The sequence below is a fragment of the Mus pahari genome, chromosome 9 (genome assembly GCF_900095145.1).
Source record: "Mus pahari chromosome 9, PAHARI_EIJ_v1.1, whole genome shotgun sequence".
NCBI classification, from domain to species: Eukaryota; Metazoa; Chordata; class Mammalia; order Rodentia; family Muridae; genus Mus; species Mus pahari.
The window spans coordinates 45,120,276-45,130,666 of NC_034598.1; the positions used below are offsets into that span (position 1 = coordinate 45,120,276).

Here is a 10,391-nt window from a genome sequence, read left to right on the forward strand (position 1 = left end):
AATGTCCCAGTTCGGTGAAACATGAGCTTAAGAGCCAGCTCAGGCACTAACTAGTGCTTGGAGTCAAAACCACCAATTTTAGGGGGCTGGAGAGATGGGTCAGTGGTTGAAAGCACTGGCTGCTCTTCCAGAGAATCTAGGTTCAATTCCCAGCACCCACGTAGCATAGACATATATGCACTCAAATCAACAATGTACATAGAATAAAAAATAAAACAAAACAAAAGCACTATGTCACTTCTTCAAGGGCTTTAGCCACACCCCCAAGTATTCCAGCTCACCCAAATGTACCACCCACTCTTAAAGTGGCATCCCGAGTCAGCTCAGGGTGCTGATCTCCCATACAGGCCCTTCCTGTGGCTAGAGGAAACAACACATGGCTCAACTCCACAGAGCACAGGAGCCTAGATACACCCCGCAGGCCTGGGGGGACCCCCTCAGCTCCCAGGTGACACGGTGCAAGGTCTGGTCCTGGCTTTGGACCAGGAATCTTCACATCTGGAGTGGGAGCCCTGTGCACAGCAGGGATGGGGACTCTTGCAGAGCAGGGTGCTGTCCTGCAGTCCTGGGGGCAGGCCCTGGGTGGGACGACCCGATGTTTTCCTTCACATTCCCCATACCCAACTGGTCTCAGCGATCTCACAGCCCTAGGATGGTGCACTAGAGCCACGAAGAAGCCAAGCAACCCTAAAATCTTAATCCTTTAATTAGTTTCCCTCTTTCCTTCTCTTTGCTTCCACGAGGAGAGAAGAGGGACCTCTGTCGCCTGAACATGGCTCATGGCCCCTAGGGTGCCAGGCAGGGTCCTGGGCTCCGGGTCACATGCAGCCCCGGCAGGAGGCCCATGTACTGCTGAGGTCCCTGCGGCTTGGCTAGGCGCGTTGGCTGGGCAGCTCCTGGGAAATGAAGCGGCGTAGGCGCTCCAAATATTGACTGTACAGCTCAATGTCATTGTGCCCAGCGCCCTCCACCCACAGTGGCTCCACGGCCTTTGGGCAGCGCTCATACAGTGCCAGCCCGTGAGAGAAGTCGATCACCTCGTCCTCTGTGCCGTGGATGATGAGCACCGGTGACGTGATCTTCGACACCTTCTCAATGCTGAGGGAAAAGATGCACAGGCTGGAGCCCCACCCTTTCTCATGCCCCACCCTTTCCCAGGCCCCACCCCCATGCTCACTTAGGGAAAGCATCGAAGCAGTAGGTCTTCTTGGTGTCAGGGAAGGCCACCCGCATGCCCGAGGTGAGAGGCGAGTGCAGAACCACTGCAGCACACTCGTAGCGTGACGCCAGATCCACTGTAGGCACAGTGCCAATGCTCTGGCCATACAGGATGATACTGTCTGGGCTGATGCCGTACCTAAGCGACAGCAGGAGCAGGGTTAGCAGGCCTGGAGATGGGCAGCTCCCAGAGCCCTGCCAAGCAGTAGCTCCATGGCTTTCTCCTCAGCCCCTCCCACGGGGTGGAGTCAGGGTGACAGTGCCTGATTGTGGCAGGCTTTGGACCTAAGATTCCACATCAAAAGTTCCTGCTCCCTCCTGACCCAAGAGCAGAGGGCTATGTCTTCCCAGTGCTGCCTTCCCACCAGTGTGGGTCTCTAGGAATTTAAGAAACTGTGTCCCCAGATGTTCGGCCCAGTTTAAGGTCCCCAGAGTCCTTCCTGCCCAATTAGAAGCTTGCAATGTGGCAGTGCAGCCAACTCATTCCTAACTCCCTTCCTGCCTGCGTTCCCACCCCAGCTGATCCATGGCCACTTACCCTGGCTGAGCTGCCTACTGCTGCCCCTGCCATAGTTCCCACCACTCTGTCTCAGGCAAGCCTCTACAGGAACCTCCCCTGATCCTAGGCAGAAGTGGACGACCTAGGGGCAACCCACACTGCGCATGGTGCTGATCAGTTCTGCCTGCTCAAGCCTAAGTTCCTCCCACCATAGGGGGCAGCCCCTTTAGAGAGTCGCCCCTACCTCAGGAGTTCCCTGCAGTCAGTGCTGTAGGACAATGGACAGAGCTCAGAACACACAGCTGTGGCTCTCCAGTGTGCACAAAGGGGAGTCAGCCCAGGTAGGGTACAGGCACCTTGGCACAGGGGGAGGGGCACTCAGGTCCCCAATGCCAGCACTGTGCCAGGGGACCCAGCTCAGTGATACCTGGCACATCTCCTGGGCAACTAGGGCCCCCAACTCCCCAGGGCTGTCGGAGTTCCAGTGCCACATGGGGCCCTAATCAAGAGTAGGAACCTCCAGAAGTATGGGTGAGTGGTCTCAGCCTCCTGCATGGGCCCTGCTCTATGAGGGAGAAAACGGAGCCCTGGTGAGGTGGGATGAGATGGGGTGACCAGGAAAGCAGACTGACAGAGGGCACAGACCTGCTGCCTGCCGTCACTCGGGCAGCTTCCCAGCCCTCCTGCCATCTCCCCCAAAGCAAGTTCAGCTAATGGCACAGTCCCTGGCACTTGGGCTACCAACTGCCTGCTCCCAAGTCCCTCGATGGCTACCTCCTAGTCCTCTGTTCACTGTCAGACGAGGTAGAACTTCCCTTTTCCTGTGGTCAGCAAGGAGCAAGGTCCCATCTGCCACCGACACTCCCCGACACTGCTGCCCTAAGAGCAGAGCCCTCACCTGGTGCGCAGGGCCTGCCAGGCTGCATCAATGTCAGCGTAGAGGTTCTTCTCCGAGGGCCGGCCAGAGCTGATCCCATAGCCAGAGTAGTCATAAGAGAAGATGTTGCAGCCGATGCGTGTGCCCAGGCCAACATAGAAGCTGCACATCTGGCCCAGGTCCACTGCATTGCCATGCGAGAAGAGAACCGTGTACCTGGGTATACAGGTGAGAGGGCACAGCACAGCTGACCACCCACACTGAGCCATCAGCACCCACTGTCTCGTCTACTTGGAGCTCCACGCCTGGCCTCCCACAGCACGGCAGGGACTGGCTGGGGATGGGACCTGAAGGCTGCTAAGTCCTATAGCCTTAGGCCTGGCTGTGGTCAGCCAACAGGCCTTAGACCCCATCTTCAGAGGGACCTGCTGTGAGTTCAGTCTTCAACAGACCCAAGCCCAGGCCAGGAGGCTGAGTGCCATCTCATGTCCCCATGGTACAGAACTATGCATGAGAAGAGCCTGCCCCTCCCAGAGGATGCTCTATTGCTAGGGGGAGGACTAGGCCCCACCCCTGGCCACCAGAAAACTCTTGAGATCCATCCTGCCCAGTTGACCTCTGGCCAACCCAGACAGACCTGTACCAAGACAAAGGCCTGTGCCAGGTTAAAGCCATGCACCTGCCTGGCCTTGCCCAGGTGACTTCCTGAAGCACCTGCCTGACTCCTAAGTAAAGGCTTGCCCTTTGGACTCCAGGCTCGACCTGGGAAAGCTGTCACCTCTCCACCTCACCCTTTGGTGGAGACCTGAAAGCAAGAACATGAAAGTGGAGTCTCCTGTGCTTTACAAGAGGGGTCAGATGGGCAAAAGGCAAGGCAGAACATTACCCACGCACCCCTGCTGTGAGCCCTGGGAGGGGGCAGCTCACCTGGCACCCGGTACACAGCGCACATACATGCAGGCGATGCGGTTGGCGCGTGCGCTCTTGGTCACGAAGACCTCGATGGTGTCCAGCTCGCGCTGGCCGTACTGGAAGTCAGCGCGCTCTGTCAGGTGGATCTTCCAGCGCCCGGGTGTGGCCGCTGAGGTCCGCAGGGGACCCGAGGGGGCAGCGCCGGCCCCGCCGGGCCCCGGCTCAGGTTCAGGTACCAGAGAGTAGGTGGGATCGGGAGGCAGGAAGGCGAGCTTGGCGGCGATGCGGCCCGGGCAGGGTGGGCAGCAGAACAGGCAGCAGAGCTCGCTCACCGACAGGCCGTTCATGGCGGGCGCCGGGCCCCGCGCTGGGCCAGGGGAGGGGCGGGGGTGCTTCGAGTTGCGGGCAGCAGCAGCTCGCGGGCTGCACACCTCAGTCCCGTTAGGAGGCCGCAGCCCGGCCCCATCGCGGTCCAAGGCGAGCCCCTGGGAGCCTCACAGCCACAGGTCTCCATGCCATACAGTGGGACACCCTGCAGGGGACACCGACATGTAGGTTCCCTCCAGGAATCTAGGGTAGAACCAGGTGCCAGCTTGTGCCAGGCAGGGAGGAAGATGTGTCCCCACATCCACAGTCTATCTTGGTCCTCTTGGCCTGCCCATAGCCCTAGCTAGCTCTCCCGAGCCTCTGTGGCAGAACTCATCCTATGTATGGCCCCCAGCTTCTGCCATTCCAGTACCCCCAGGCCTATGCCCAGACCCTTCTGCCTGCCCCACCAGTTTCTCCCTCAGTCCTTGAAGGAGTTATCCTCCAAAACAGGTAACAAAGGCAGCTCCAAGTTTTAAGCCAAAGGGATCCAAAGGCTCATAGGCTCCCACGCAGGAGGATGTGGAGGGGTGAGCCACAGGGCCTTGGAACACAGAGACAGAGCCCAAGGGAGGAAACAGACACAAAGACCGGGAACAAGGACAGGATGCATGCCAGACACAGGGCCCCACCAGCTGGGACAATGGTTTGTCCCCGTGCTTGGGGCCAGGGGTGGGGGGGTCTCCGCGGGGTCAGGGCAGCTGTAGCCTCCAGCAGCTGCAACCTCAGGGTTCAGTCACCCAGCCTCCCAGGCCTGCCTCAGAGAGGCAGCAAACTGCAGAAGGAGGGAAGTGAAATGGGGGGGGGGGGAGGGCCTCACTCCAATAGAAACCCAAATGCTCCATTTCTGCAGGACATCCTAAAATATGTTCAAGTGACACCAAAATCACTGCCACTGTATGCAGAGCTGACAATGGATACAGAGACATTTTCAGAAAAGCCCACAACCACCTCTCATAGCCTGGGAGGACGGCAGGAGACTTCATAGTGCAATTTTAACAGGATATCAATCTACACCTGGGTTTTAGGTCACAGCATATCAATCCACAGGGACAGAGGGACATGGATAACAGGCAAAGGGACATGACATTCAGGAAGCTGTGGGCCCCCACACATACATTTTTGATCCCAGTGAATCTGAGGTGTAAGGCCAGGGACTGGGTAGAGTGATAGCCCAGTTCCTAACAATTCAGTGACACACTGGGAGAACAGCTGTGACAGCCAGAGCAAGGACAAAGATAGTGCCAACAAGTCCCCAGCTCCCAGGTGGCAATTCTCAAAGATGCAGATGACACCAAGTGTCTCCAAGTGACACCAGGCCACACCTGGAACGGAGTTGGGAGCACTTCTAGCACAGAGCAGGTAGGGACTGAGATGACACCTGGCCACATCTGTAACTGGGAGCACTTCTAGCACAGAGCAGGTGGGGACTGAGAGGACACCTGGCCACACCTGTAACTGGGAGCACTTCTAGCACAGAGCAGGTGGGGACTGAGACGACACCTGGCCACACCTGTAACTGGGAGCACTTCTAGCACAGAGCAGATAGGGACCAGAGACTCTGTCCAAGACCCCGAATGACCCACAACAGCCAGCCTATCAGGGAATGACCCCGTTCCAAATATCCACAAGGTCGATGTTTAGAGACATTGGATTTATAATCTAGGCCTCCTCATGTAACACCCCGTAGTCACTAGGGCTTGGAAGGACCTGTGGTCCAGTGAGAAAGAAGACCTGACCATGCTGGAGACAAAGTGAGCCAAGGCCAGGAAAGGGAGTGCTGTCCCTCACACTCCCCTCCGGGTCACTCCCACAGATCTTTAGGCCTGCTGGTTCCATCCATCACCACTTGAACCTCCCAACTGCACCCTCACCTCCTTGCGAAAGCCTACCTCACGCTATTATCCTGTGTCAAAGTCTTGGCCCTTGATACTTTGACACCTTCTGCAGCACACACCTACTGAGTGACCTCCCTTCTAGAAGTGTCCTTCCTCCTCCTAGTCACAGACCTCATGCCTAGCCACACGTCTTATCAGGTGTGTAATTTCTGGGGTCTCCACCTGCAGTGTGTTTTCTAGACAAGTCAAGCAAGGGGAGGCCTCAGTTTCCCGCCTTTGGCTGTCCCTACCTATGCCAGCATCCTGAGTCTGCCATATGGGGAGGAGCCCTCAGTCATGATTCAAGATACTTCTACAGTTAACTAGATCTCCACCCTACAAGAAGTCCCACGGGGCAAGACCTGGAAGACCAGTAACTACTCACTTCCACTCAACAACCATGTGCAGGGCAACCAGAGAAAATGAAGCTGTGGAAGATATAGGCCTCTGGGACCTGCCAGTGTTATATGGAGAGGACAGACAGCATGTGGTAACTCATGTCACAGATGGGGCCACTGGGTACTGTAAGCCGGGATTATTCACTCACTGCCACAAAGCCCAAGCATTGTGATCACAGATATAAAACCAGGCCCTGGTGTGACAAGCAACCAGGCTACTGTAAGGGCTCTAGGATGACCTACATATGACTGACTGCTCTGGCATGCCTCACCGGGCCAGCCGTGGTAGGGAGGCAACCCCTAGGAGCTGAAGAGTTCAAGGAATGTAGACGGGTTGAGGGAGACGGCTCAGCGGGTAAAGGCACTTGCTACCAAGTTTGAAGATCTGATTTGGATCTGGGACCCGCATGGTAGGAGAGGACTGACTTCAGGAAGCGGCCCTCTGCGTGGGCGCACACACGTGAAAAAAAGGAAATAGCTCAGTGACAGAGGACCGCAGAGGTAAACCCAGGCGGCAAGAGAGGATTCGAAAACCTGCAAGGTCTCCCAGGGGAGCAGGGCCCGCTCAAGCTCAGGCTCGGCTTCAGCAAGAGGGCTTCATCGTGGGGGTGATGAGGAACCATAAAGGAGTCCTGGGCTGCATAAGGGAAGCCTGCAATGGGCCCCAGCTGGCAGGAAGACGCCAGGTGAGTGGCAAAGGTGGCCAGCGAATGTCAGCAGACAGATGTAAGCAGAGAGGGTGTGGGACGGGAGCTGGGTCTGCGGCTGGCCCCGAGCGTTTCTTGGTGACACAGCCGTGTCCTGAGGAGGTTAAAAGACTGCTCCAAGATCGCTGCACGGGGACAAGGGGATGCCAGGGACAGGGTGGCTGCGCTGGTCTCGCAGCCAGCCCCGGAGGGCGCAGGGAGGTCTCGGACGCAGGGCCCCGCTCGATTCGGCCCCACTCCACAAACCGCCGCGGCCTGCGCGCGCCCGCCCGCACTCACCGCCGCCCGCGCCCGCCGGCCCGGGGGCCGCACTCCATGGCTCCCGGCCGCCCGCCCGTGCGTCCGTCCGTCTGTCCCCCGGGGACCCCGACCCAGCCTCCTGCACCGCCACCACCGCAGCTCCGCCGCGGGCGGAAGTGAGCTTGACCTAACACCGCCCCCGGAAGTGATGCGACGTGAATGCGCAAGCGAGGAGGCCTCTAGCTGTTTATGGGGGCGGAGCAAAGCGACCACGAAGCGGATTGGGTGGGTTGTTGTGAGGGAGGTACATGTGCTGGAGGTGGGGCCATGAGAAGGAGGAGCCGGATTGCTGGGCGGGGCTCGAGGTGGAAGGCGGGACTTGTGGGGGCGGGGCCTTGTGGGGGCGGGGCCTCAATAGAAGTGAAGGAGCTGGCGACAAGGTGCCTGGTGATGAGCGGTCTGGGGTCGGGGCCTGAAATGGAGGCGGAACCGAATGGTCTGGGGACTGGACCTGGATAGGGTGTGGCTTTGGCCAGAGTAAAGCAACATTCAGAGGATGGGATTTGCATTCCCAGTTGGTTGGTTAAATTATCCTTGCCTTCCCCTTCCACCCCATCTGCCTATCCCCTTCATGAATTCCTGGAAGAGGCAATAAAATGAGTTTCTCAAGACAGGAGCCGGAGGGGTGGTCACCCTTTAAGAACACTACACTTACAAAGAACTAGGGTTCAGTTCCCAGGACCCACGAGGTGGTTCTCAACCAACTGTAACTCCGTTTCCAAGAGAGTCCACTGCCATTTCATGCTTCTTCAGGCACCTGACAGACACATATAGGTAAAACACCTTTACAACTCTACAACCCAATTTTTTTTTTTTTGTTTTTTGTTTTTTGTTTTTCAAGACAGGGTTTCTCTGTGTAGCCCTGGCTGTCCTGGAACTCACTTTGTAGACCAGGCTGGCCTCGAAATCAGAAATCTGCCTGCCTCTGCCTCCCAAGTGCTGGAATTAAAGGCGTGCGCCACAACCTCCCGGCACAACCCAATTTTTATTTATTTATTTATTTTATTTATTCATTATATGTAAGTACACTGTAACAGTCTTCAGACACTCCAGAAGAGGGCGCCAGATCTCGTTACAGATGGTTGTGAGCCACCATATAGTTTTTGGGATTTGAACTCCGGACCTTTGGAAGAGCAGACGGTGCTGGTGCTCTTACCCGCAGAACCATCTCACCAGTCCCCTACAACCCAATTTTATTTGTCTGTGCATATACATTACTGTGCCATGGAGCTCCTGTGGAGGTCAGAAAACAGTTTATGGGAATCGACTCTGTTCTACCGAATGAGCCCCTGGGATTAAACTCAGGTCCTAAGGTTTTGTGGCAAGAATCTTTTACCCACTGAGCCATCTCACTGGCCCTCATTTTGAGTTGTGTGTAGGGGGCAGAGGGTGCTCTTTATCTTTTTATTTTATACGTATGTGTGCTTTGCACTCATGTGTGTGCATCACAAGTGTACCCAAGGAGGAGTTGTCAAATTCCCAAGAACTAGAGTTATGGGCAGTTGGGTTGCTGATGAGCCACTACATGGGTTCTGGGAACCAAACCCAGGTTCTTCACAAAAGCAGTAAATGTCCTTTGTTTCTTGTAGGTTTTCTCTGTGTAGCCTTGGTTGTCCTGGAACTCACTCTAGTCCAGGGACTTGAACTCTTGAGATCTGCCTGCCTCTGCCCAAATGCTGGGATGAAGGCGTGGACCTTGAATTGCACCCAGCTACTGTAAATGCTCTCAACCGCTGAGCCATCCCTCCAGCATCCCCATCTAGTTTTTTAAAACAGGACCTCATGCTATAGATCAGGCCAGTCTGGAACTCATTGTGTAGTTCTGTTGTAGCCTTCAAACTACTGATGCTAACTCTGTGCAGTTAATTGTCCTGCTACTTGGAAGCCTCACCAAAGAGACTGCTGTGTTGTGTACAGACTGTTTGCCTCTGTGTCACACACACACACACACACACACACACACACACACACAAGTTCCCATCTTCCTGCCCTTCCGTGGTGAGCACATTATGTAGGCAGCTGGTTTCCCGCTGCATCCCCTCCCTGGCTGCTCCGTGGGAATGCATCCTGGCTTTAGAATGGCACTGCCCATAAAGCCCCCCTTAATGAAAACACCCCAAGGAGCCAGATGCTAGCTTGAGACAGCCTCCCTGCCTCTGCTTCACAAAAACTGTCTCTCCCTCTGATAAGCGGGCAAACTCCAGGGACCTGTCCTTGGGGCCCTAAAGAAATAACGAACTCAGGCTGGCAGTGGTGGAGCTCACCTTTAATCCCAGCACTCAGGAGCAGAGACAGGCAGATTTCTAAATTCGAGGCCAGCCTGGTCTACAGAGTGAGTTCCAGGACAGCCAGGGATACACAGAGAAACCCTGTCTCAAAAAAAACAAAAACAGGAAAAAAAGAAAAAACAAACAAACAAACAAAAAAGAAATAACAAACTCAAGATTAAGGGCCCACATTTAAATCATATAGAAAAAGTAATCAGAGGTCACAAACAGTTATGGCAGGCCATAAAATAATTAGTTCCTGATAACCCCACAAAAGACACTCTTTAATCCCCCTCCCAGCTTAAGTCCTGTCCCACCAAATGTTTGAGTTACTACCTGCTGCCTATTCCTGCCTCCTCACCCTTAGCATTCAAGGAATCCCTAACTGCCCTGTCTATAAACTCAATGCTTAAGTGGATGCTCACAGTCAGCTATCAGATGGAACACCCCAATGAAGGAGCTAGAGAAAGCACCCAAGGAGCTAAAGGGGTCTGCAACCCTATAGGAGGAACAACAATATGAATTAACCAGTACCCCCCCCCCCGCTCGTGTCTCTAGCAGCATATGTAGCAGAGATTGGAGTAGTTGGCCATCATTGGGAGGACAGGCCCCTTGGTCTTTCAAAGATCATATGCCCCAGTACAGAGGAATGCCAGGACCAGGAAGCGGGAGTGGATGGGTTGGGGAGCAGGGCGTGGTGAGGGCATAGGGGGCATTGGGGATAACATTTGAAATGTAAATGAAGAAAATATCTAATAAAAAATAAATAAACTCAATGCTTTCTGGACTCATTATTGCATGCCAGTGGAGGCTTGCAATCTGAGTCTAGACTCAAAATAATAATAAAATAGACTCTTTTGCAAATTGTAGCAGACTCCACAATTTTTTTTGGGGGGGGAGGGAGTTCGAGACAGGGTTTCTCCGTGTAGCCTTGACTGTCCTGGAACTCACTCTGTAGACCAGGCTGGCC

The 10,391-nt window shown here is 55.2% G+C and overlaps 1 protein-coding gene across 2 annotated transcripts; it reads right to left on the minus strand.

The window, feature by feature from the left end:
• Positions 1-677: 677 nt before the first annotated feature.
• Abhd17a (abhydrolase domain containing 17A) lies at positions 678-7,300 on the minus strand. Of its 2 annotated transcripts, XM_021204803.1 has the most exons (5): positions 7,134-7,300; positions 3,522-4,038; positions 2,616-2,810; positions 1,178-1,357; positions 678-1,098 (listed from the first exon to the last, which is right to left on the minus strand). In XM_021204803.1, the coding sequence occupies exons 2-5, from the start codon at positions 3,851-3,853 to the stop codon at positions 873-875; spliced, it is 933 nt and encodes a 310-aa protein (XP_021060462.1). In that variant the 5' UTR covers positions 3,854-4,038; positions 7,134-7,300; the 3' UTR covers positions 678-872. The 2 variants fall into 2 exon arrangements, with proteins under 2 accessions (XP_021060462.1, XP_029398457.1); XM_029542597.1 differs by lacking the exon at positions 7,134-7,300 and having other exon boundaries at positions 3,522-4,581.
• Between the last annotated feature and the right edge of the window lie 3,091 nt (positions 7,301-10,391).

Excerpts from the sequence above, each read along its gene's own strand:
- Abhd17a (XM_021204803.1), bottom strand. The coding sequence starts at position 3,853 with ATGAACGGCCTGTCGGTGAGCGAGCTCTGCTGCCTGTTCTGCTGCCCA. Across the intron at positions 2,811-3,521 it reads CGCTGTGTACCGGGTGCCAG|GTACACGGTTCTCTTCTCGC; the intron begins GTGAGCTGCCCC and ends CTGTATACCCAG. Across the intron at positions 1,099-1,177 it reads TGCTTCGATGCTTTCCCTAA|CATTGAGAAGGTGTCGAAGA; the intron begins GTGAGCATGGGG and ends CTTTTCCCTCAG.